This window comes from Scophthalmus maximus, chromosome 13 (genome assembly GCF_022379125.1).
Source record: "Scophthalmus maximus strain ysfricsl-2021 chromosome 13, ASM2237912v1, whole genome shotgun sequence".
Classification (NCBI taxonomy): domain Eukaryota; kingdom Metazoa; phylum Chordata; class Actinopteri; order Pleuronectiformes; family Scophthalmidae; genus Scophthalmus; species Scophthalmus maximus.
In genome coordinates this window covers 13970170-13997661 of record NC_061527.1, presented here as the reverse complement: position 1 = coordinate 13997661, position 27492 = coordinate 13970170, and the positions used below count along the sequence as shown (strand labels likewise).

Below are 27492 nucleotides of genomic sequence, written 5' to 3'. Positions count from 1 at the left end.
CTACACATGAGTGTGTGGGGATATCGGCTTTCCCTTTACAAATATTTCCCCATACACTGAGCTCTCCCTCTGCTTACTTTTTAAGTTCTTGTTCCTGTTTTTTTTTTTGTTTTTTTTGGGTCGTATTCATGAAGTCTCTTTTTTTAATAAAATACTGTATTCAGGTTGGAATTATAATAATAAAATATTTGCTAAGTTATGCAGGCTTGTGCCTAATGAATGAAACACAATAGTGCTGATGAAGAAAACTTACTTCACCACAGTTACTTTTGGTTTTTGCATTTGGGTACATGGACAGAAATCTACTGTAATTAAATTACTGAAGAAGCATTTTGAATGAGAGATGAAACATCTTCACAAAGTCCACCTCTTTTCGACTCCGCTACTAGATTAAATAAATAAAAAGGTTCCCTCCATGATTTAATAGTTAATTAATAATTTACTTATTAAATAAAAAAAACTAGAATTAAATTAATTAATGAAGTCACTGTTTTACTGAAAGGCTGGATTGAATTAAATCAGAGGAAATTGTGGTAAATTGAAAGAGACAGTATGTCATTTAATTACTTGATTAATATATTGGTTACGCTTTTACTGGCTGGAACTTCCGGAAATATTTATTGGAATTAGTTTCTTTTTCCACAATGGACACATTTTTGTTTTACAATTCCTTTGCTTCTCCAGCAATAATATTTGGCAATTAGTCTCTCCAGCGGTATTTTTACTGTCACCAGTCAGACTTTGCCAAGGAGCTCTTCATATATCACTGGATACTACAGTGGTGGCAGCCAACAATTATTCCTCAAGAGAATATTTATAATCTAATAGGATTTCAACATGTCACTGATGGCATGGATCCCAATGTAAAACTCACTATTCTTCCAAGGCTGTCAGTAGATAACTGAGTGCAATTTGCTTATTCAGCTTTTTAATTTGAGTGTGACACTGGGTCACAGGCAGCTCTGCTAAAACGACACCATAATATGGAGACGTATCAAGGATGTACAAATTGTTGTAAAATGTACGTAAAGAAGTGTATCAACTGTACTCTGCAGTATAGTAATATTCTCCCTGGTCCTTTTCCAGTAAATGGTGCCTACTGCACAGAGAAAGGTGCTGACGCTGACCTGGGTGACGCTCAGGACAGCCTGATGCGATGTGGGCAGAGCCTGCCACTGTCAGTGGGGGGTCATTCAGGGGGGCTTTACCCCCAGAGCCTCCACTGCGACAGACCTACCCCTGACCTCCTTCTGCAGGACGGCCCTCACCGAGACACCAGGTAAACTGTCACTGTTATTCCCGTTTTAGAATAATTATGTTCCTGTGCAAGTTTTGTTTCCTGTTTGGTATAGTATTACTAACAATATGCAGGTGCAATATGTTTTTCATTAGCTATGCTATTATGAATCAGATGCGCAAATATATAGCCTGAAAGCTTCAGCCAGTCTCATAGAGGGGTCCAACATTTATGTTGCACTAATGTGATTCTTCTGTTGTGCAATGCTTGACTACTGTTGGTCAGGTCAGAAAGAATTTCCATTCAATTTCAATGTTGTGGGGTTTGTCCCTTGTCTTTCTCGTTTCAATACCTCTATCCTTTGTCCTCCAACCAAAAGTGCATCTGGACAGACATTCACTCTTCGCATATTGTTTCTCGATATTTTCCCCACAGCCAAACAGGAAATGGTATTCCTGAATAGGGAGAGAGAGGGGGGGGGTCAATTCTTTATTAATAACAATGATGACAAAGTCTGCCAGTGGCTTTCTCCAATCCAAGTTTGCGTTAGCTCTGTTTTTTCCCCCAGCGTGCTCAGGGGAAGAGACAAAGACGATTCCTTCATGAGACAGCCCGCAGAAAAGAGAGCTCTTCTCACATCACTCAGGGGCTTTGGACAAAATCCATAATGAGCCAACTGACAGGAATGATTATGTAGGAGATCACAGCAACGCATGGAGAAATCCGACCTGGGTTCCCCATTCAGCGGGGAAAAGATTCCCACCATAATACACAGTATTGTAAATGCTGACCCTTCATAGGTTGCAATTATGCCACCAAAACAGGTGACTCCCTATTTATCCCCAATGTTGGATTGGGTTTAACCCCTTTGTGTCATCAAAGCCCATCAGATGGACACACTAGCCAGTGGCCTCTCAGTAGCCGTCCATCCCTCCCCCTCTCTCTATTCTTAGTCATAAATACCCATTCATATCCTCTCACTACTAGAAGATCCTGTTTCATTTATTCATGAAAAAACGCAGCAGTGAATGCTACTTGGTGTCCAACACGACCTTATGTCACTGAATTCATCACATGGCCTACACCATGTTAGTGTTTGTTCCATGACGTCCCTTATAATGAATGAAATATTTCTGACCAGTACCACTCATGGATGACATGATTTTGATGTGAGAGAAATGCTGGAGGAGGTGGGGGAAGTAGAAGGCTAAATTCTGACAGTGCTGCCAGTGGGAAGGATGACCAGTCTGTATCTGTCATCAGCCTGTGAGCTAATAGCGCTCATATTCCTCCCTGTGTTTTTCTCATTACAGATCTTCCTCTGCCTTCCAGAGGACCCTGTCAGGGGTCTCACCTGGCCTGGGCTGCGGCAGTGCCAGCGCAGCTCGCTCGAATCTCCCTTACCAAATCAAACAAGAGAACTCAATGGGTTATAAAACCTCCAGCACAGTGTCTGGGGTCTGTAACATGTCTCTGGCCGGGTTTCAGATCTGTAGAGCAGGACAAGGTTTGGGTGTGCCAAGGGACGGGACAGTTGGAGCTCCGCATGTTAGCAACAACGGTAGTGGCGTATGTTCAGCAGGCGGTGTAGGTAGGGCTGCGTCGAGAGACGCGGTGCAATCGTTCAATAATGAAGATGGCTCCTCCCCACTGGCTTTGTCTCCAACTGGCTCCCATCATTCAGCGCGGCTGCTGAGTGCGAACAGTCTGAAGAGACATTGCCTGTCCCTGGCCTCGCAGTCTACTGCTGCTGCTGGCACCGGCAGCATCGCTGCCACAAGCTCCCCGTCAGCTACTGGCGCTGCTGCCGAGGAGATCAATATCACCGCCATCATCTGCTCCTCCTCACAGAAGTCGATGTTGGCATGCATCAACGGGTTACGTACTAACCTCTCACCCAGCCACACCAGCAGTGCCGGCTTCTCCTCCTCTTCCTCCTCCTCTTCTACGTCCCCACCCTCTAACTCCTGCTCACAGGACGCCCTCCAGAGGCCCCCACCTCACGGCAGCCCCCAGCTAGCCTCGGTACAGGAGAGCTGTCAGCTGTCGTCACCGGCCACCTGCCTGCTGTCCCTCTCCTCCTCCTCCTTCACGTCCTCCTCTTCAGTGTCATCGGTGGAGCCGGAGCAGGTCCAGGGGCAGAGCCAGGGGCTGTGTGACGAGCAGAGGTCCATGCTGCAGGGGCGGGGCACTGGAGGAACAGCAGGGGGAGGAGTGGGAGGTTCGGACGGGCTTGGGCTACTGATGAGTGGGGCCCTGATGTCTGGGACACTGCATTCGGGGCCTGAAGCTGGGGCCCTCCTGGATGGGGGCCAAAGATCAGGGGCCGCCCTCAAGCAGGAGCCCCTCGATGACTTCTCTCCCAGTGAGGACGAACTCTTTCAGCACCACTATCACCATCATCTGAGTGGTCGTGCTGGGCACCTTCATCACCCCCACCACCCCCCTCGACCTGCCATGCCTCCGCCCTACCACCTGCACCAATACGTGGGGCCCAGCCCTGGGGGCCTGCTGCACAACCTGAGCCAGCAAACAGCACCAGCCTCTTCTCTGGGACCCAAACAAACCTCTGGAGGCCCTCCTGGATCCAACACAGCCCCTGAGCAGGAGGAGGTTGTCGGAAGAGCACTGGGTGACAAGCAGGTCTGTCGCTGGATTGACTGCAGTGCTGCGTACGAGCAGCAGGAGGAGCTTGTGAGGCACATTGAGAAGGTCCACATTGACCAGCGCAAAGGTGAAGACTTCACCTGTTTCTGGGCTGGCTGCATTCGCCGCTACAAGCCCTTCAACGCGCGCTACAAGCTACTCATTCACATGAGGGTCCACTCCGGAGAGAAGCCTAACAAGTGTATGGTGAGTTATCATGAACCACTGAAATTATCCACCCAACACTCACCAGTGGTCAGTTACGTATATTCACAGCACATTCAGTGCTGTTGAAAATCCCCTCTCTCAGCTCTCCAACTTACTTTTTTCTAAAGTATTAGGTTGAATTTATTGTTTAATGAGTCTAGTTTGTCCCATAATTGCAACCACCTGTTATACAGTTTTAGTTTTTTTTTGTTTAAATTAAGCACATGAACATATTTCACAAAATAATACAGTCTCTGTAGATGATTTTTCCTCAATAAGATACTTGTATATCAGATCCAAAAGCAAGACTGGACTTGCTTCATTGCTGATTACTTTTCAACAGAAACTCTTATTTTGTTTTGCTTGAGAAACAGTTATGATTGTAATTCCTGTATTTTTTTGTGGAACATGTAAATGAAGCAAAGAAACATTCCACTGAAGATGTGAGCTGCTGTAAGAGTAGCACTACCTTGTTAGTCTAAATAGATTTGTGGTCGTATTCTTTACAGGTAAGGCTCCAATTCCACAAGTCAACACACTAATCAATGTCAAGCTGTCATTTCCCCACGTCCCTTAGCAAATGGAAAAAGCCCTCCAACCTTTAGAATGACTTAGTCCAAATACACAATTAGTCCACAATTTGTGTAGGGCAATGCCATGTTTATTTTCACGAGCACTGCGTTTTTTGAGAAGGGATTCAGATCATGAAAAACCAACACATATGGTTAACATAACCAAACAATGCCTACACTTGATCCATTTAAATGGGGGCTTTAAATGTTTAGCTGTCCCACAAGTATTAAGTGAATTGGCTTCATATCCAAGCCAAACATGAGGAGAAATGTAGTAGTCTGGAGAAGGGAGCCACAGAGGGATAGTCGGTAACATTTGCTAGTCTTGCTCAATTCACGGCTTCACCCAAAGCCCCTGTCAGAAGTGTTCCTCCTCAAGTACAGGAACCCGTCCAAATCCTAATTACTGAAGAACTGAGTCTGCAATACCTGCTTTATCTCAAGGCTTCTTTTTTTTCTTAAAAGAAAAAAGGGTCAGATTTATTTTTCAAAATAACTTGTATAGCAGTGGCTTTGAAAATTAACCAACGGGAGAATCGTTTAAAAGATATATTTTTCGGCACAATGTTATATAAGAAATTCATGTCTGATTCTGATACTTCATATCTGAGCTGACTTCAGAGCAAAGACAAAAAGACACAAAGTTTGTGTCATTTCAGTGTATTTATGCTGCGTTGAACGTGCCCCAACTGTTACTCTGCTTTAGGCGAGTTGAATTAAAGGTTGTTGTTCGTATTGTTGTGTTTTTTGCGCTTTGGAGAATTGTGCGACTACGTCTTTACTCAATTTCGAACCTCAGTTACAATATGGTTGGCACATGTTTGTATGTGTATCACTGTGAAGGTGTGTGTGTGTGTGTGTGTGTGTGTGTGTGTGTGTGTGTGTGTGTGTGTGTGTGTGTGTGTGTGTGTGTGTGTGTGTGTGTGTGTGTGTGTGTGTGTGTGTGTGTGTGTGTGTGTGTGTGTGTGTGTGTGTGTGTGTGTGTGTGTGTATCCAATGTAGATGTTTGCCATATGTGAGCACAAGAACAATTCAGCTCAGTGTGGACGAGCCACTGGACTCTGTCTGCGGACATGAGGCAATGTGAAACTGCCTATCACCCTTATATCAAGCGTACACACACACACACACATGTGAAATTGGGGATATTGTACCCATTGACTCTCGCAATAGGAAGTATTGATGCGGTGTACGGCGTGTTGGCTTGTAACACACTGCTTTTCCGACAGCACATAAACACAAAGGTGAAATGTTTTTAGGTTTGAATCAACACTTCTAATCAGCTGGGATTGAATGTATGTTGATCTGGGACTTCAGCAGATAAACCTGGAGGGCCAGAGAAAATAAACATTCCCTCTGTGCGTATTTGTAAGGGTGTGTGTGTGTGTGTGTGTGTGTGTGTGTGTGTGTGTGTGTGTGTGTGTGTGTGTGTGTGTGTGTGTGTGTGTGTGTGTGTGTGTGTGTGTGTGTGTGTGTGTGTGTGTGTGTGTGTGTGTGTGTGTGTGTGTGTGCGTGCGTGCGTGCGTGCGTGCGTGCGTGCGTGCGTGCGTGCGTGCGTGCGTGCGTGCGTGCGTGCGTGCGTGTGTGTGTACAAAGTCTATACAGAGTTGAGTAAGTGCTCCGTAATTCTAGTAAACCGAGTGTCTCTGTGTGTGCATCCTCGTGTATTACAGTTGTGTCCGTCCCAAGGCCTTATTTTATTATTTTTTTGTCTGAACTTGTGTGCTTTTTGGCCAGCAGCACTTTCTCTTGTGTTGCTCATGCAATAGACAGAGACATTCAAGAATTTGAGCTATTCATATGGAGGAAACAGATGAGACATTCTGTTTTAGGACCGAATGCCCCAGTAAAACCAGGGCTAATCCCTTTATTATCTTTCCACCAGCAGATTCCAGTGGGTGCTCATGAAGCAGGGCTCTCCTCACATCCAAACATAACCCATCTCGCTCTCTCTGTATGTCCCTCTGTTTGTTTGTGTTTGTTTGTGTGTGTGTGTGTGTGTGTCTGTACAGAATTTTCTTCATGCTACGTTTTGGCAGTAAAACGTCATTATCACTTGGCTAATATTTTCAGAAATTCTTCATTAAAAAAAAAAAATCAGTTCGTTCCATATGTAGATGGCTGAGTTAACAATTCTGCGACCTCCTCAGAAAGTATGTTCAGTTCCCTCTCCCTCCCAATTAAAGTTGGCCCTGGGCAGTTGTGTTGGGCAGGCGAGCAAAGACGGACACAAGGGCGAAAAGGAAACAACATAATCTCCCTGCAATATCCTGTTGTGTTTCAAGCCTAATTCACTTGTTGTTTTAGATTAATAGATTTTTTTCCCCCTGTGTCTGCATAAATATTAAAAATATATCCAGCAAGAGAAGCCCTGACATGGTCCTAGACTTTGATATTGTTGTGCTTTGTCAGAGCCGTGTCTGAAGGCGGCACAGTGAGCCACGAAGGTCAGAAATATCCTCCCTAAACTTTGAGGCTGTGGCAAAGACAGACCGTTGACATGGCCAAGTAACTTCAGGCAGGAGTGCAGCATTGAGTTTATGTTGTTGTGGGCTGAAGAGTGCAGTCAGTGTCTCGAGGCATGAAAAGGGATTCAGTGGTTCCACTGAATTTAAAAGTAACCCCTCATTGTGAGAATCTTTTGGAAAGATGCAGTATTTTTTTTTAAATTCTAACAACAGCACAGTTCAGGTGAATTATGTGATGTTAATACCAATGGTAATGTTTTGTCAAGACAAAGTTTGGCTTGGATACAATATCAAGACTTCATTTGAAATTTTGTTTTTGCACCTTGACATATCTCCTGAGGCATGCTTATTAAATTTTATGTAAGGAAAGTAAAGATGATGTTAATGGTGATTTATGTCATTAAGTACGGAGATAAACATATTTTTTATAGTGCTGCATGCCCACAGTACTTAACAGTATTAATTTTTTTTTTTTGATTAAACTCTGAGTTCGCGACATTAATTGAAATTATTTTTAAAAAAACATAATAAAATTCTTAATTTATATTATAAATATTTAACTTTTACTCTTACGTTAGAGCAAAGGTGAGACAGGGAGCAACCTGCCCATTTCACAATGACACAACAGAGCCAGCAAAAGCTGCTTACTGGGGCAATGTCCAAACACATATGACTGTAAAGACACGCACACACACACTGACACACTCAGTCAAACCACTTGTTGAAGGAAAGTTGGATGTTGACCTGCTGGAAAAAAAAGCGTAGATCATGGAATTTCCTCTTTTTTTCACTGGTGTGAAACCAGCAAACATATATATTTAGATTTACTAGACTGATTTTTGGAAGAGAAGAGGCAAAATCCCTCTGCAGCAGACACTAAGACCTGGAGTGGCAGCCGGTGCCAAGATGGTGTGTGTTTTCACGGGTAAATGGAGTCTTTTGTAAGCAATCAGCTCATACTCAGGAGATGTTACTGTGTGCGCCATTAGCTAATTAAAACTGAGGTTCAGCACATGACCTGACTTTTCCTCTGAATGCCGCCTGAAACTGGAGCTGTCTGGGCACCGGGTGCAGGTGGCGAGTGACGTTGATATTAATGTGTTTGTACCCATGTGAGCCGCAGACACTCGGGCCTGTCGGTACAATTTAGATGCCATGATCTCTGAGTCTGTAGCTCTGCAACCACTAGGGCCCAGAACTACCTGTGGTGAAGCCTACTTTGCTTTCAGATGATTTCCAAGAGCACTTACAGTAGGTAGAGAGTCTTGGACGTAAACACATAAATGGAGTGCGTTTATATAGACCACTCAAAGTGCTTTACAGTAAAAGTCACATTCACACACACAGTCATGCAGCGCTGCTATTTACTGCACTTTTTCTATCACTTGCATAAATGTCGGATTAGCTGTCAGCGTCAATTTAGGTTTAAGTGTCTTAGGACACTTTGGTATGCGGACTGGGGAAAGCAGGGTTCAAACCTCCAACTTGGGCTTGTGCACGGCCTTCTCTACCTCCTGAGCCACAGCCACACATACAGTACAACTGTCATTTCTCTGAATAACATTTGGCTTTTCAGGAACAAAGAAAAAAAAATGTAAAAGAGTTTTTCTCATTCTTTAACGTAGTCTGTCTTTCCTCAGTTGATAAAACATGAATACTTTTTTTCCCGCTCTGCAGCAACATCCAAATAAATCAGGCATGCAACAAAATCACCAATCAACAAAAAATATTGTGTCTCAGTGAGGCCAACTGGTTCCTCAGGCTGTACACACACACACACACACACACACACACACACACACACACACACACACTCCACTGCATACAGGTCTGTATATGGCTCATTTAAAGTAATTAGGGTCAACAGACGAGAAAGGCCATTGATTCAGTATGTCAGTACACTGCATGCTGAAACAGAGACTCCTAGAATCTGCTAAATTGGCACAAATGCAAAGACATTATCAGGCTCACGTAAGGAGCTGGCGCAGATCAACTTATAGCACTTTATCTGCGGGGCCCTGTGCCTCTGCTCCCCATTAAATCATTCTCAGAATTAGCTTTGTCAGTCATCCCCCAGGCAAATGAGTTCATCAGGTAGCCAGATAGTGTAATTTCTCAATACAAACCCATAATCCCATCCTGTGGTTATCCTCTGTCCTCCTGTCAGTTCGGCCGTGCTGCTTGGCAGTGCAGTCGTCATGCTAACAGTAACACAACACTGGCCATATGTGATATTGGTATGATGAAACTGCTGGCGGATGGGCTCTGCGACTGATGTTTTGGATACGAATGAAAGCCCTGGATAGATGTTTTCCTTGTTGAGCAGGCCAGGCCAGTTGCTTGTCAGGCTCAAAAAGTTTTCCAGTCAATCTTAATGCAGTAATTTAGTCCAGTACTCCTTAACCCCCCCCCCCCCCCCCAGGTCACAACGAAACTAACACAGGGCTTGTTTGTCACTTGCATCACACACAGAGCTATTGACCTTTTAACTAACAAACCTGTGGGTTGTTCTATGTTGTATATTAAATATCTATATTCAGGAGCCTGCTTTAAAGGTTGTCTGGCTTTTAATCCAATCAATGAGAATATATTTTAATTAGATATATCTTATCTAAATATATCTTATCTAAATGGCTACATAGGTTTTAAACAGTACATTTGTAAAGTTATAAACATTTCTCTTGTGCGCATGGAGATTAATGTCATTTTGGTATTAATGCATTAATTTAAAGGAAAAAGAACAATAAACAAAAAGTTTCAGTTGCTCTCTTTCTCAGTCTTTTTATACATATGCATGTAAGCATATCCTAATGAAATGTTTAATTTAGCAGCTTAGCTTATTCTTTTCATAAGTAACAAAAATAAGCATCACCATGCATGCTAAATTCACTTATCTTTGTGGCATTGACAGAAAACCATGCCTCCCCAAGCATCACACAATAGAAATGGAGGAACACCAAGTGTTAAATGTTCGGAGCGGAGCTGCGGTTTTCTCTGTCTCTTTGTCAAGTTTCCAAAGTGCAAATTTCTAGAGCCGTTTCAAGGACACGGTTTGCTGGATCTGCAGCCGTGCATTCCTTGTATTATTTCCTGTTAGGACAGAATGGTGAAGTACTGGCCTGGCATCGCCAGACTAATTCACATTTACAAATAAACATGAGCTCGCTGATTGGTCTGGTTTCCATGCTTTTGAAGTATGTTCATTTCTTGTGTAATAATTTAGCTTGAGAAAGGCCACTTCTACCATAAAATTTGGAAGTTGTCTTACAAATGTTTGCTCATCAACTTTGAGCTGAGCAGATTTAGCTGGGATCATCGAGACAGGCTGAGCCAAAGGACATGCACTATCAGCATCCATGGAAGGAAACTGGATAATTTTTTTTCGACTTATGCACATAATGAGCAGCTTTCATTGAATTGGCTGATCCGACATGATAGGAGTCCTCAGCCGAGGTTTAAATCATCCATGACAACATGTACCCGTCCATCATGGTCTAACTGCTGGATTTTTTTTCCACTACCCGTTTTTTATACTTTTTTTTCGGAAATACAGCTGTCAATCAACATTGGCATAATATGCACAACGTAAGCAGTGGTGCATTTCTTGAAAATATTTTTAAACAACTACGTTGAACTCAAGCTACACAAAGGTCAAACAGCCACAGCTACCTTGCTTTCAACCTCATAACCAGGTATCAAAGCATGTGGGATTTACTACATGTGATACACTTTAATTGCATTTGTCTGGAATGCAATATTTTGAGTTTCCCCATTTCCTTAACATTTAATCACGCTCTGGTATCGGAAACCCAAAGACCCAGGGCTGTGCCTGGTTATACATTTCATAGAGATTGTGTCATAAGTGTGTCCCATCCAAAGCCCTAATCAGTTTAACCTCTCTGCTGAGCCAGATCAGTTTACTAATACATGGGAGAGATGGAGCTGGGGTGTGTGTGCATTTGGGATCTGTTTTGTTCGGGGGGCTGTTGCAGGGATGCAAACCTGATTCATGCGGCAGGGAGAGGGAGGATGGATGGAGAAGAGCTGTGGGATCTACATCCTTGGTCATGTGCCTGTTCGGACTCCCTTCTGGAGTCTTAAAATGTCCCCTGGTTTTTCCGAGCTGGACAGTAGTGCTTTTTGGCTGTATACCGTCACGGATCATGTGCATTGTGGAAGCGTACCTAACCGTTTCATCTTAAACAGATAATTATAGCCAAAGTATGTTTTTCGGCATTTTACTAGCCACCAAACGGGTCAATTGCCTGTGTATGCTGTGTCAGTTGAACAGAGGTCAATCTCTTAGTGCATCCGGATGTTTGTTTGTGGGAGAGGGCACTGCATAGAACCGAGTCCAGAGCAACATCTACCCCCGACCACCTCGGCCGCCCTCCTATCAGCCTCCAAAAAAGCAACAGGCAGGACATTAATACACACCTGGAGCACTTCTCTCTCAGGTCCACACCTCAGGCCCAGGACAGCAGTATCCCCCCCCCCCCCCCCCCCCCCCCCCCCCCCCGCTCCAGACCAGGCCAGACCTGCAGCTAATATATATGAGAAACTGAGTTGCTACCGTGCAAAATAAACACTAAGAGAAGTATGGATAAATTATGTAGTGAAAGATGTGTTTACATTTACGGTGTCAAGTTTAAATTATGCCCTGTGGTGTTCTGTGGTTGGTGTGCCGGGTTTAATTTGAATGTTTGAGAAAAGAAATGAAGGTTGAAAGAAACGGAGCCAGACGGGCAAATCGCTTCGACGTTCTACTGATGTCATCCCAAAAAAGGAGACATTTTTGCCCAGAATTCATCAACAAGGTGTTATACATGAGAATGCACTGAATGTGGACTTGAGAGCATTTTTGAAGCATTAGCAAGGCCGTTGCTCACACAGCGCAAGTGTTTGTCAAAACTGGCTTTCCAAGCTGAGACTTGTGTGTGTGTGTGTGTGTGTGTGTGTGTGTGTGTGTGTGTGCTGTCAAAACCATCAGTGTGTTTTCAAATGCCCAAGTGTAAGCGAAGAGTGTGAAACGAGCTCCCAGTGGAAAGATCTGAGTAAAATTCTAGGCATGGGTTGTGGTGTTAAATGGCACAAAACCGTGATGCTTCACCAAAACCACATTGACTGTAATGATTGATACTGAGAGCGAGGTGGGAAAAGAAAAATCTTCTCAGTGGGACAAACTGTGAAAGGACAAACAATGATACAATTCCCCATTACTCTATTTTATAAGTGCGTCACTGCAGAACTGGCACTTCAGAGAGTGGTATTTAAGCTGGGATTTACCTCTTTTTGTTTTACACCCCAATGATCTCTAACTATCTCCAGAAAGAAACCCTCTCGCTTTCTGTTCATGTCTAAAAACATCTGTTTCACGTTCAAACTGTTCAGCTTTGGAATTAGTTTTAACAAAGATATAAAAGGCTTTCAAACCAGAGTAGTTTGTTATTCGGGGCAGAATTACAGTACAAGAAGGAAGTTTTTTACGTCAAAGCACCGACTTTTGTTTTTCGCTCTGTTCCAGCTTCTACAGTAATAACAGCCGTCATTCAAGCTGTGTCATGCAGCAGCTGTCATTCTCCCATGATGCGTCCTTGTCTGGGGGCAAAACAATAAAACATCCGTATCACCAGTCTGCCAATTTCCTTTTTAAAGAAATAGGGCCAAGAGATTTAGATTAGGTCATGCATGATTTAAAGTGCAGCTAGGAAATAAATACTGTATATGGTGAAAAATAGCTGTACAGTAATGTGCCTACACTCTTAACTGGCAAATTGTGTGAGGTCAGTGAGTACCAGGCTTGGTCTCATATTACAGCTAACGTAAACATGTCTGATGAAAAAATTTGAAGGAAATATTCCATAAATATGAAAATGTTTACCAAAGAATACCAGCGAACAGTGGAACGTCAGGATTCCTGCCAGTGGCGGGTTGCTCGAGTCCAACATAATTGTGGACAAAATTACTGAATATGAATGGAGAACTATATAGCTGAAATGTTGTGGATTGATTTATTGAAATGGGAATGAAGGGTGGTGTGCTGCCTGAGAAGGGTTGAGTCGTGATGGGACTTGACACACTCGAGTGTCTAGCGCAGTCTGATCTATTGCAACCAGCCATATCCACACAACTGGAAATTGGACGCTGAAACCCACAGTGAACAGAAAGGAACACGACCGTGGCAAGCTGAGAGGAGTGAACAAATCTAGGGGCACCGTGGCATCTCAGTTGCACCACATTTCTTGGGCAGCTGTTTTTTTTTTTTAACCAGAAGGCTTTGTGGTCTGGTCCCCCTCCAGAGGGTTGCATAAACGCACTCTTATTTCCCTTCGCCCTGCTCGAATGGTGGGCTGGTGTTGATCATGATGCCATGTTGACCTATTGTTTAATTTTGCTGGCATGTTTTCTGTCTGAACACTATAATGCTTCTGGCATCAAGGTATTTGGCTTGGCAACTCGCTGGGCTTCTGCGATGTTTATTTGTTGTCATATCAGAGTTATAGAGTTGCCATTGTATGCTACGGTAGGCATGCGCCTTTAGACAGCTGTGTCAACTCTCAACTTGCGCAGAGAATGCATGGTTTGCCAAAAAAGGAGAAGGGCTTTTATTTATTTACTTAGCAAGTCTGTACAATTCATGAACACTGTGACTTCAACCGTGGTATTCATTATATCAAGTTGTCACACAGGATATTAAGCCAGTCGGCATTTAAAATGAGAAATATTTCTTATCAGCTGAAATCACATAGTGGGACTGCAACAGAGAAGAGTGTCCCTGTTCTTGTGTAACTGAAAATAAAATTTAAATGAAATTGGGCCACACCAAGAATAAATACTTTAAAAAAATAAACTGGTTTTCTGGACTGCTGTGGTTTGGTTGTGGTGGTGTGTTGCTGTTTTTTCTTTCGAGTACATGAACAGTTAATGTCAGGAGTTGTTTTCAGAGGCATCTTTCCAGACCTGTGGCAATAAGGCAAGATGCCACTTTCTCCATTACAGCAGCTCTGACAGACCACAGTGACATACAGTCACAGGACATGCTGCATTTTTAGCAAACAGTGTTGCACATTTTCTTGTCGTTTGGACAGTTTTAACTCAGGGAGATTCATTTCTTGTGATTTAGAGTTGTCGCCCAGTGCAGATTTGAGTTTGTTAGACTTTTGCACTCAATGCAGAAGAAGAAGAAGCAGCTGCGGTGGAGAAAATCAAATAAAAGCCTGAAATTCAAAAGTTAAAATGCTGGACAGACTCAATGGAGACGTCACATGGAGAAAATGATGGATGATGGTGAAGAGCCAATAAAAACCTCTGAGCTCAGGCCAATCATCACGGTGTGTTAGTATTTGTCTAACAATCTTAAAAAAAAGAGCAATAAAGTGGATCAATTAGATATAGAGGCCAGTAAAATGTCCATTTATCATCCCCCAGTGGCACCAATTTAAAACATGGAGCATGTTGACGTATGTACAGTAATAGCCCATTGTTGGGCTGCGGCAAGAGGAGCTTGTTGTCTGAAGGGGTAAAAGTGAGACGAGAGAGAGACGGAGGGAGAAAGCGAGAATGAGAACGGCGTCAGGTGTGAGTGAGAGGTGCTGGACAGATTGAAGCCCGGTTGTCAGAGGACGCCGTAGCTCATGGGCCGTTAGGCGGGATCCTGTATTGACTGCCAGTAACATCAGTCCTGGCGCCAGCTCAGAACTCAGATCATGTTTAGGATTTTCATTGTGTCACCCGCAGTCTTTTTCATGGTGGGGTTTAGATTTCTTGAATGGGTTTATAATTAATGCCTTGATGGTTACTGAGGCTGTGGCACTGGAAGGTTTGTGTTGCACTCTAATTAGCCATTATAAATGGTTAGGATTGCTGGTAAGGAAAAGCACACTGTCATGAGACAAAGTGGGTTGGCTTTTATAGAAAGCTTTCATTGAGTGACGGGTCACAGGATCATGTCTACTTGCTGTGAAGTGAAGACCAAAGCCAGCCTCCTGTGGTTTTTTATTCCATATTCGACCCCCTTTCTCATCTTTCAGTCAGCAATACTAAATGATTTCTCATTTTTGGATGCGACCAGAAAAACAGTTGAGTGATTTTTTTTTTCAGGCAAGCTCTGTCTCAAAGGGAGCTGAACAGCTAACCTCTGTTCGTACAGTTGAGTGTGAAGTATGTCTGTATGAAAAGGATTTGACACCCTGAGCTTTTGCCCAGAAGGAAAATTTAATAGGCGGGGGCAACAGAAGAATTAGGTTGGATGTCGGTTTGGTTCTGTGCTAACGCTGCACGATAACACACAACATATCCTTTACCCTGTCAGGCCGCTTCATCTCTTTGAGAATGTGACCCTGTTTTCCTTTTCCCCTCAACCTGGTGAACCGGTAAACCCCAGGCTGCCCGGTTTGAGAGGAAATCACATCTTAGCTCTCTAATCTGATGCAGGGCCGCAGAGCTGCTAGACATTTGAATGAAGGCCTCTGAATCACAACAGGTTAAGTGCTTCCATGAAGCCTCACCGTGTTGTTGTGAAGCCGGGTTCCCTCTGTTGCCAGGCCTCCACCGCAGTCGCAGGGGTTCAGATCCATCACGGGCACTTCCTCCTCAATCTCCAGCAAACGGACGGCGAGAGGAACAAAACAGCTGGGCCGGCTCATTATGTGAGCAGCCTCATTTAGTCATCATAGGAAAGCTTCCTGTTGTGCCATCCACATACTTTTTAATCGGGCCCCAAACTATTCAGGCATGAGTGCAAAATGGCTGTTAAGAACAATTTCTTTAGTCATTTACATGACTACTTCCTCCCACCAATTTATCGGCTGAGCTCTCACTAAGCTCGCTTGTTCATGGGCATCTGGACAACACTCCCTCGCTTTGAGTCATTTGCTGCGTGTTCTCATATCTCAGTATTTATAAATCAAGGCTTCCCAAAAATGAAGCAACGTGCAGAAGATAGAGGGGAAGTGATGTGTCAAGAAAAAACAAAGTGAGTGTGTATGAATTTATTTCCCCCATGAAAAAGCAACAAAAGAAAAGAAAGGGAAAGCCTATTCCTACCGTAGATTCAAATTAAAGTCCTTTTCGCAACAGATGAAGCTGGCTGCTAAAAGTGTCCCGCTCCGCAGTGGAAATGATATGTGTAAACTATGTAATGCAAATGTTTTAGCCAAGCTGTGTTTAATTTTGTATCCTGACGAAGCGCATGAGAAACCTGCCTCTCCTTAGCTGTCTCGTTGAATCATATGGATATAATTTCATCCATTTACGTTTTTCTGCTCTTTGCTGTGGTTGCCACAGGGCATTTGGAAGCAGGCAGATTAAATGCACATGTTCCTCCCTTCCACAGCCGGAGCACTCTTGCTCCACGGCCTCCCCTCCGAACAGATCCTGAAGTGTTGGTGGTTTTCCTCGTTGGTCAGGGCAGAGAAAGACACCTTGTGATAAACCAACTCGTTCCAGCAACCGCCTTTTTTCATACCCATAAAGTTATACAGGCTGCTTTTGAGCATTGACACTTTATAACATGTTTTATTTGGCAGTTAGATCTTCTGCCACCAAAGCTCTTTCCCCTTCATCATGTTTGTCAGGCTGGGCAGTAAAGGAGCCTAGATGTATTAGGTAAAACTGATCACAGCGGAAAACCTGTGGCGGCTGTTAAAGCGCTGAGAACTTTTTTCTCATTTTGTGGGAGGCCCACTGACCATGAGTAATAGTGAATTTCATGCTAGTTTGCAGCCGAACAGTTGAATCCCATCTCCCATCATTAGTCAGAGACCTGATCTACAATTACTGCCCAGGGCCAGAGAGAGATATTAGTGCTGAAGGAGATATCAAAGGATTCCCTCGCATCTGTAGTTACACTAGAAACACTCAGCGGCCATGAGAGGAAAAAAATCCTGCCATTTACTCCTAGGGAAAAAATGAAATTAGTCCTCCAGGTGATGACCTTGGCTACAAGGACCACAGTCAGATATTATTTTACAAGAGAAGAACCCCCACCTCACTTCTGATTCTCTCCTCTCTCCATCTACCTGCTTACACCTTTCATTAAAGCCTTTAATCAGATTCCTGTCCAACGTCCATGTCAGCAGCCATATGTTCCCCCAACACCGCTCCATAACAGCCGGTTTGTTTGCATCATCTGCAGGTTGCTAATGAGCCGCCGCATGCGAGGAGAGCTGCACACTGCTGCCTTTTAGCCGCGACACTGTTTGGCCTTTTCCCTGCCAGTCAGGAGTCATTTCCCATGAAGGCCTCAGGCGGGACCGCACCTCCACCGGCCTGCATGCTGGACCCATAATCTGTCTGTTGTGATCAGCTGCCTGTCCACCCTATCAACCCACTTTGGCCCCCTTCAGCCATGTCAAGACCCTGCTGTCATCCCCAATGTTTACCGAGCTACTGAAACCCCCACCCCTCCACCTCCCACTCAAGAGTGAAATGGTGTCAGCCGGGGCTCAAATCCCTCCACGCCGCCCGCGCCGCTCCCCCTCGCGTGGTGATCTGCCGGTTTAGCTTAGGTGGAGGTTTACAGAGAGGAAAACTAAACATGTTTAAAGCAATTAATGTGATTAGTGCCTTCTAAACTGTTTTCACAGATAATATCAAAAGTAAAATCGATCCTGTGTCAGAAGCCTCAGCCACCACAGCTCCCTGTTTGTACCACTTTAACCTGTGTGTTCATTACTTTCTAAACAGTTTATATGTTTTGGTAACCCCTCACAGATCATATAGTGGACATACTGACATGTGGCCTTTTTATCTTGTATTTATTATTTTTTAACGGCTTTTATCTTCATTATATTTGTAACTTCAGTCAAGGAATAACACCCAGGACCTGCGATGTATAATTACCATGTGTCACTCCTCCAACACATACTGCCCACATCAGTGCTCTTTAACCGCCCGTCAATACCAGCAGGTATTTGGGGCACACAGCACTGTATGGTCCAGTTATCCAAAATGAAGTTGGCATCACTGAACTCACTGAGAGACGTTATTTTTAATGAGGATTGGCCTCGCCTAATACATCGTACTATAGCTTAACGTTGTCATGCAGGGTTTCTGGGTAATGCCCCCGCCTGGAGGTGGCATTGCCTATTGGATTTCTAAGCAGGCAGGAAAACCTCATACTCCCTGCCGTCTCCCTGCTTGTCCCGCTCCCTGAGCAATAACACACTGCGCGATTAACACGGTTTCCTCCACCGACCTCTGACTATAATTCATATTGCAGAAAAGAAAGCAATGAAAGAGTGATTACTCCCTTAAATGCAAATACACACTTTTGGCACGTCAATATTAGCCATGTTTGTTTTCCAAACTCAAATGCGCGGCGCCATATTTCAGCAGTCGGCGTGGAGTGTGTCCATCAGGACCTGTGCAGCAGTGTGGATGTTCCCCTGCAATGAGATTTTTATTAAGCTTTCCCACCCTGGCTGCCGCTCGTGTTTCCATCTGAAGCATTTGATTGGCATGACTCAAGAATAATATGTTTCCGCTGTGCAATATTGTGCGACGTGATCACGTAATGACATTTTCCGTGGTTGTGTGCTGAAGCCACGGGCGGTATGTGCGTCTGATGAGTGTTGAGGAATCCTGGGTGATATTTTTCTTCATACCTCATTCCAGTCCTCCTTACTGCACGTCTGGCTGTGATTATTTAATGCATTTCTCATGAGAACTTTGGGATAAGTTTATTGCCTTTTACATTAACCACACGTTGTCACTTGTTACCTTGATCCAAAATCAGCTGAAAAGTTTGCCACTGCAGCCTGAACTCTTGAAGGACTGGCTGTGGAATGTTTTGGAACTTTTTCAGTTACCGAAAATTGTTGACATGGAATCTGATTCTTGATGTTTTTTGCTTATTCTTTAATCAGATATTTCTCTCTATAAATCATGATTTCGGTCATTTAACTTTAATGTGATATCGTTAAAGTTCTTATTTAATAAATGTTTTCAATATTTAAACCAGTTATTTTTTTGATGTGCTTTGAGTTTTCTGACTTTTGGGGGGGGGGGTTTCCTCGTTGAGTCGAGGGTTAAGGACAAAGGATGTCACTCCATGTACTGATTGTCCAGCCCTATGAGGCAAATTGTAATTTGCTAATATGGGCCATGCAAAAAATATATGATTGATTGATTATTGATGTAGAAAAACATGTTTATATTTCTAAAAGTGGGATATCATTTTTTTTTATTATTATTTTGGTACCAAAACTCAAGTATGATATTGGCACCAACAATACCAAGTCCTATTAAACATGATGATAAAATATCAAGCTTTGCTCTCGATCAGAGGCGGCATTGATAAATCCACATCCTATATCTAGTAAATTAAATTAAATTAAATTAATGGAAGGAAGCTTTTGCGTTCAAACTCATTGGCTCATTATGTAGCTATAAGTAAGACTTTTAATAAGCCAGACAGACACACACACACACACACACACACACACACACACACACACACACACAGATCAGCGTGGTCACCTAACACAGCTCTACCATGACAGGCTTAGGTTTCGCCTATATTAAATGGAGCCTGGGTGAATAGAAGGCCCTGCCTGTGCTGCCTGAGTGAATGAAGGAGGCCAGCGATGAGCATTGAGCTCAGATGAAGCTGAAGGCCCTTTAGAAGAACGGTGTCACTCTCTCCTTAGCCGTAACCCGACCTGCTGTTAGCAGGCTTCGCTAAAGGTCAGGGTACAATGGACAGTAGAGACCGAAGAGCCTCCGCAACTGAGTTTATAGTCATAGTAGTTGCACCGGGAATGTCTTCCTGGCTCCTGCTTCTCAATGATTGAACCGGCTTGTCTTTATGATTTTGACATAGCATGAATAAAAACTGTTATTTTTCCGTATCCTTGTTCAACACAAATACCCTTCATCTTGACTTAAATAAAAATAAAAAAAATGGTGTCAAAGTCTTAGGAGTTTGTCCTGAAGGAACTTTCTCAGGGGAACACAAAACCCTTTGAGGAACTCAAGATGTTTCGATTAGAGAATCCACTAACAAAATGTTTCTTCACAGGGGTAATGGTTTCTGCTGTTCAAACACAGACACTGTAGCAACTGCAACTTGTGTACAGCTCAATTCACAAATGAATGAAGCAACGCTGTCGCCAGAATCGATATTGGAAGCAGGGGTGGACGCATCTCGAAGGATAGGTTTTGCTCTGACTTCCAGACTGGTTTGAAAAGAAGAGATGAAATTGAAATGATCAAATAACTATCAAACACTGAGCAGACCGAGTTGTGGAGTTTTTTAGCGCTCTCCACGTCTGCATGACTCCTACTCATTGATTCAATCATTACATCTAACTCAAACATCAGTCCAACCACAGTAAATACAAAGAACCACAGGATCGCTCTGTGCAGGAATGGGCCAGAGGGACTCGTGCTTCCTCGTTTAGTTTCTGAGTTTAGTACATTTTGTTCCTGGAACCTTTTGATAGTTGCTTTAACTTTAATTGTAGTTTACATTTATATAATCACACTCTTTGTGTAGGAACCTGCTTTCTCATCGCCACCACCACTTTTTGTCTCTTTATTCTTTTTCTCCATCTTCATTCAGCCACCTGTCTTGTACCAGAAAAAACAGCCCTGCCTCTTTAGTCTTTATAAGGCTAGTGGCTGTAGAGCAGGAGATATAGATACATTGAGCTATGCTTCCATACAACTGCACACTCATACACTCTGTGACTCTTTACACAGCAGGCCCTGTAGGGGGTCTTGACACCGACCGCCTCCTCAACCAATCAGCCCTGTTTTCTGCTCAAGAGCAGGAGTGGATACACGAGAAGCCTCATGAATCATTCACGTGTTAACAAATCTGTGGTGTTCATTGGCTGAGTGGTCGGGATCAAATGGGCCAAGCTGGGTCGGGCATGAGCTTGTTTACAGTCACTGTCACTTGCCAATGTCTAATGTACGATACATGGCAGAAACACTTATCTCAAGCTATGCATTACAGTCCAACCGCTGGCGTGCGGCACACTCCAGTTTCCTCTTCAATTCAGACGGAGGCAGGTGTACGGTCACGCCTGCCGCCGTCTTTAAAGTGGACGTGGTTTTAAACAAAGGTCCTTGGACTGGCTGCGTAATTCAAGAGCTATGGAAAAAATGCTCTTGATTATACCACCCATGTTCTGAAGCATCCCTCACTTTTCGATGGCCGGTGAATATGTGGTGTAGAGTGAACTCGTCCAGGTGTGGGAGTGATCAAGGGGCCGAGGGAAAGAGTGGGACAGCGTCTTTCTGAGTCACACACATGCACATATACAGAGCCCACGTTGTACCAGCATTTGTCCGATTAACACTGATTGATCTTTCTGTGTGTGTGTGTGTGTGTGCGGGTGTGCGTGTGTGTGCGTGCGTGCGTGCGTGCGTGCGTGCTGTCTTCCCCTTCGCACAGTTCGAGGGCTGTAACAAAGCGTTTTCGCGCCTGGAGAACCTGAAGATCCACCTGAGGAGCCACACAGGAGAGAAACCGTACCTGTGCCAGCACCCCGGCTGCCAGAAAGCTTTCAGCAACTCCAGCGACCGTGCCAAGCATCAGCGCACTCACCTGGACACGGTTAGACACTAAGTCTCTGCTCTTTCTCACCTCCAATGAATCACCATAGATTAATGTTGAACATGTCTTGGGCCAACAGTTATAGCAGTCTGGGTGGTCGGAGCGTCGCACAAAGGAGGACTGCAAGAAATTATAGGCTATAAGTGTTTGTGTTTTTCAGACATGCCACCCACATTTTGCGTTTCTAAAAATCCATTCAGGGATTGAATTAATTACAAATAAAAATAAATAAATGTTAAATTTACTTTCCCCCTCAGCATATGTGTGTATGAATCCCTGAATAAAGCTTTGCTCATACTGTACCCCTCCTTTGCTTTTACACCAACATTAAAAACTGCATTGTCGTCCAAGCCTCAATGCCACATCCACATCTTTACAATGTTAGACTTGAGTCTTCTTGTCAGTCAGTGAGCAGTGTGGCATTCTCACTCTCCCAGCGCTGGCAGTGACATGCCACAGATGATCAGTTCCATTAGGGCTGAGTCGCAGCTCAGGCCATAACAGACTTGGATCAGAGCTGTGAGCTCAGACAGAGCTGCGCCTGTTTCTCTGACCTGTGGAGCGGGAAGGAAAGGTTGAGTCAGCCATCGCTGCCACTCGTCATGTCTCAGTAACCCCACCAGTGCCTCACTTTATTACCATCTGCACACCAACACAGCTTGGGAAGTAAATAAGTTGTTTGGTTCAAATTATCTACTCAAGTACTGTTGAGGTATTTGTTTCTGCTGCCATCTCACAGAACTTTTCTCTCTTTTCTTTTTTGCTGTTCCTCCTCATTTCACACTACCCTGATCCAAACATGTCCTGTTAATTATTTTATCTACTGTATCTGTTACTGGATACTCAGAAGACAATAAATCATATGCGCTTTCTGCACTTACAGCAATAAACCACAGATTTTTTAGAGACCAATGTCATTATGTTGGGTAGGAACAGTCTTAAACAAGTCAGTTAATTTAATCAGTTGGCGAAATATGTGTTGATGTCAGTCCAAATCAGAGCTAAAATTACATCCAGTCAATTTTAGTAAAATTTTGTTTATACGTACTAAATTACATATTTGTCTCAAGAGGATCTTAAGTCTGAACAACATAGCGTCCTCAATTTGGAAAAGAAAAAAACTAAACCCACAGGAAAAAGGGAGAAACAGAGACAGAGCCTCGGAGGACAATCAAACATGCAATATGTGACATATTAACATGTGTCAGGCACAATAAAACTCTTCAATTAGAAATTAAAATTTAATTATAAAAAAAGGACCATTGAAAAATAATGGTAATAATTTCATTAAGGTTTCATTTGTAAACTATTTTGTAAACCTTAGAATTGACAGTTACTTATGTAACTTGTGCCCTATAGCAGAGAACTGTTTTAAATGATGGAAACTACTCGTCACCTTTGCTCTGCATCAGGTCTGTCTCACAGATTCAGACCTGACACTAAAGCATACAAGGAACCTGTAGAAAAGGGTCAGGTTTTTTTTTTTTTTAAAGCAGTAAACTCTTCAATTGACCACTTTTTGAATGAATTAAAAAAATATATAATTTTAGCTGTATTTTTATAATATCTGTATTACCAGAATATGTCCCCCCTGTGTTTCGGCATTGGCTTGCTACCAATGTGTTTTGATTCATGGACTAGTAAATCATTCAGAGTGTTTACCTAAGTAGACGTTTGAATGCAGACCTGTGTTTTTCTATCAGTTAGGGATTTTCTTCCACCACCCACTCTTTCCACAGTAGGACAAATGATACAGCTAATCTGGGACCCCGATGCTTATGGCTTCACATTAACACCCTGCTAAGGCCCTTGCTGTTCCTGCCCAGCTGCCTGCTCTGCCAAAAACACTTTGGGGGGAAATCATTTTCAAGCTTTAATGATATTTTTTCTACACAGAAGTTGTGCTTGATGTTGTTTTTCTTAGTTTTTTTTACCGGGAGTTCTGTGCTGTATTGGGAGCATTGCTTGGCAAAACAAACATGGCGGAGATGAGTGGCACTGTAAGCACCCTGGAATAACAATGGATTATTTACAGAGAAGGCTGAGGTACGGAGGCAGAGCTAATAAAGACTTGTATCCCCTTACACTTAAATGGGCCACTTATATTCTGGAGAATGAAAAAATAAAAATTTGCAGGTAGGGAAAAAAATCCTTCAATCAGCGAGCTACATGCTTTATTTGCTTAGTTAACAAGAGGAATGTGAAATGATGAGGAAACTACATGACAGTGGAGTCGTTCTACAGATGTCAGTTCTGTTACACTAATCTGCCCACATCTCCCTCTTTACGACCAGTCTGTATGTCAGCACACGCACTGACCTACACCGGCCTGCTGGTACAGAGAACCACGAGACAGCTTTGATAAAATACAAGCCTTCACTGGTCAACAATAGAACATTTCCCATAACAGGTCTATTTTCTCTGCACACAAAAATGCTGTAACACAAACAAACAAGTCTAATTGACTTCTTCAGCTCTCTTTCATCCATCATCTCGAAGTTAATCATGCAGTATTGATGTCGTCCGCACCATGAGAGTGGGGTGTCATTACTGCAGAGAGGAAAAAGTGATACGGAGCACAGGCCGAGCATCTTAGTAGTCCTGTAGTTGACAAATTGCACCACAATTCTGTCGTTGTTTGAGACAATTTTGGAATAAAATACTTCACAACTGATTTTTCTTCTCTTCTTTTCATCCCTTTTCTGCTCTTCTCTCTTCCTTCAAATAATTGTTTTTCTCAGCTGAAAGGTAGGACTTTAACTTTGCCTTTACTTAAACAAATTTCAAACTTACTGCAAATTTACTTTTGCTCCTTTATTTTTTTCCCTATGGTATGTTCTTTAATCGCTAGCCTACTTTTTTATCCTGTGTTGCTGTCTTTATTACAGTAAAGATAATTTTACTGTATTGCACTTAACTGACTGAGAAATGTTTTTCTTTCCTCTCATAGAAACCGTATGCATGTCAGATCCCCGGCTGCACCAAGCGTTACACAGATCCCAGCTCCTTACGCAAACATGTCAAGATACACTCAGCCAAAGAGCAACAGGTGCGTAGGAAGGTAAGCTGCTCTTTCAGTGAAAAAGAATCCAAAAGTCTGCCACATGTCACCATGACATTTTTTTTTATTCGAGTATAGAAGTCCACAGTTTTTATTTTAAATATTGTGATTTAAAAAAGGGGGAATATTATCTGTTATGGTTCATTTTGCATTAAATCAATTTTAGTGGGCATTCTGTATATATGGGTGGCTACAACACAGCTACAACTGTATATCCTGCTCAAGAGCTACTGTGCATCTTTTTTTGGTGAACTTCCAGAATTACCTTGTTCGAGTCAATACGGCAGGACGGCAGGGTTTTACAAACAGACCACTTCATATAATGTGCCCCAGTCTGATCTGTATTATCTACAGATTCATCCAGTTGGTTTAATTGAGGGGTTGGGAGGCCGGGGGTGGACTAGAGGGTTGCCTTTGAGAATCTTTTCCCCACAATAGATCAGGTTTGACCACATTTCATCATGTTCATGGTCAAAAGCTCATTCTTTCCCTGACTGGAAGTGGGTAAATAACAGAGAGAATGGGCTCATTGTTGTGGAAAGGGCTGGATAGTGGCAGGCTGGATGATGTGTTCTTTTGCTTAGCATCGTAAAGGGAAACACATGTGCTTGTAGCATTGTTAATAAGCTGTAGTGTGGAATACCCCAATGGCCAGATGTTATGGACAAATGTCAAACAAATGCTCTTACTCCACTCTTGGAGCAGGCCCGGAGAAAAACTGTTAGGAGTGTCGCTGCAGAGGAAAACAGAGCCCCAGTTACATTTGATGAATGTTTTGCAGGGCAAAAAACCTCCCTGGAGGTTACACGCATGCACGCACACGCACACACACACACACACACACACACGCACGCACGCACGCACGCACGCACGCACACGCACACACACACAATCATAACATGGTCGATGCCTACATGTTGAGTGTGCCATCGTTTGTGTTTTCAGTGGACAAGAAGGCAGAGGATCGGATCTTATAAGAAAATTGTTTTCTGTCCACTTGGTTATTTGCTGTCAATTAAAATTATGAGGAAAAAACGGGGAAAGTAGATGATGCTAACAAATGTTTCCAGCCACGGTCCAACCACCAAATCAAAATGTGATTTCGTGGAATGACAAAGGCCGGATTAGTGGATGTATGGACAGACAGGCAGACCCATGGTGAAAGACAGACTCAGTGAAAGGGGTTGGAACGACGACAAGAGAAAAGCGCTTGGTTGACAGCGGCGACCTTTAGTCATGTTTAACTGGAGAGCTTTCTCTGAATGATACACTCAACCCGTTCTGGTCCAAATGACTCAGCGCAAGACTGCCAGGTTTTTTATGCCTCTTGGAATCATAAAGTTATCACTTCTTACTATTATAAACTCTGCAGATAAATATGTACCAGTCAAGATAGTTAATATTGCAGCATGATGACAAACATAAAACGTGATTTATATTTAGTTTATGCTTTGATTTTCTGAATAACTGAACCTACACATGTTGGATTCAGAACCAGCTGTATGGGCTGTTCTTAGGTTCAGACTATTTATTATGCAAGTTTTTACAAAGTTGAGATGGATAAAGTATTATTTAAAAAATAAATGAAAATCATTTATTGATTAAAATGGGTTCTACCAAAATAATTAGTTCTTACATAGGGATTCCTGTAGTTTTTACCACATATTTACACATAACTCAGTGTTTAGTAGCTAACTAAACCAGCTGGCAATGACCCATTTAGACTGAATAGCGAGAGGGACACTGAAATTACATTTCCTCAAAAGACACAACATGACTCAAATGACTAGATGCCGTTACTAAATGTCCAATTGATGTTTGTTAAGTTTAGATAATCACATATTTGTTCATTACAATGAAGGAACAGTGCAACTATATGGCTCACTGATGTGTTGTATTAGTTCATGGATGACAAAGGAGGTCTATGATACACTAGTGTGGTTTATATGAGGCTTTTCAATTTTCAGAAATGGGGAGTGGGATTAATTAATTTATTGTTGATCTGGGGCTCATGGGATTTGTTGACAAGAAACCAGGCTTATGCTTTAACTCACTGATAAATAGTTAATACACTGTACTGAGCAGATCAAGTCCACTGGTATTGTTTTTTCCTATCTCCTCATCTACTACTGGAGCTAAAGCAGATGGCATCGAGACCTTTTCTCCAGTTGGCGACTGAATTCTGGCTGTTCGTGTTTCATTTCACACTGTTGGTTTAAAATTACTTCCTTTCTGCCCACTTCAGATTATAAGCAAAATTTCTATCCTGATCCCTGTGTAGACTTTTCAGGATGTTTGAAGGTAAATCTCCTGAGGATAGAAAAAGATGTGGCTGTTTGAACACTCTTGGTGTGTACCACAGCAACCCTAACGTTTTATTACAGTGAAATCCACTGATGTATACAACAGAGTTCAGCTGTTCCGCTGATCCATAAGACAGATGTCCCATTTCCCCAACTGAGACAAGTTTCCTTAGGTCTAGGTTTCTTCTGTGTGGCGTGTGACAGACTCTGAGGCTGAAATGTGTCTTCAGTTGCCCCCATTATTGTGGACAGTGAGGGAAACAGAAGCAAAGTCACATTGGCTCTGCGTTGGTACAATCACTCACCCATGATGTCCATGGCAAACGAATAAATCGAAAATGAGCGTATGATCTGTCCTCTGGTTCCCCCTCACTGACGACGTATTCTCATCTGCGAAGTTACTGTTTCAAATTAACATCACAATAACATTAT

The 27492-nt window shown here is 43.0% G+C and overlaps 1 protein-coding gene across 3 annotated transcripts in view; it reads left to right on the top strand.

The window, feature by feature from the left end:
* Positions 1 to 27492, top strand: part of LOC118318783 (zinc finger protein GLIS1) — a 68225-nt gene that overhangs the window by 27792 nt on the left and 12941 nt on the right. For 2 of the 3 annotated variants that reach the window (XM_035648758.2, XM_035648759.2), the window contains exons 5-8: positions 1087 to 1279; positions 2551 to 4090; positions 21535 to 21696; positions 24647 to 24757. In XM_035648758.2, the coding sequence (XP_035504651.2) occupies positions 1087 to 1279; positions 2551 to 4090; positions 21535 to 21696; positions 24647 to 24757 (2006 nt within the window). The remainder of the gene's footprint in view (positions 1 to 1086; positions 1280 to 2550; positions 4091 to 21534; positions 21697 to 24646; positions 24758 to 27492) is intronic. The other variant, XM_035648760.2, reaches the window with a different exon arrangement.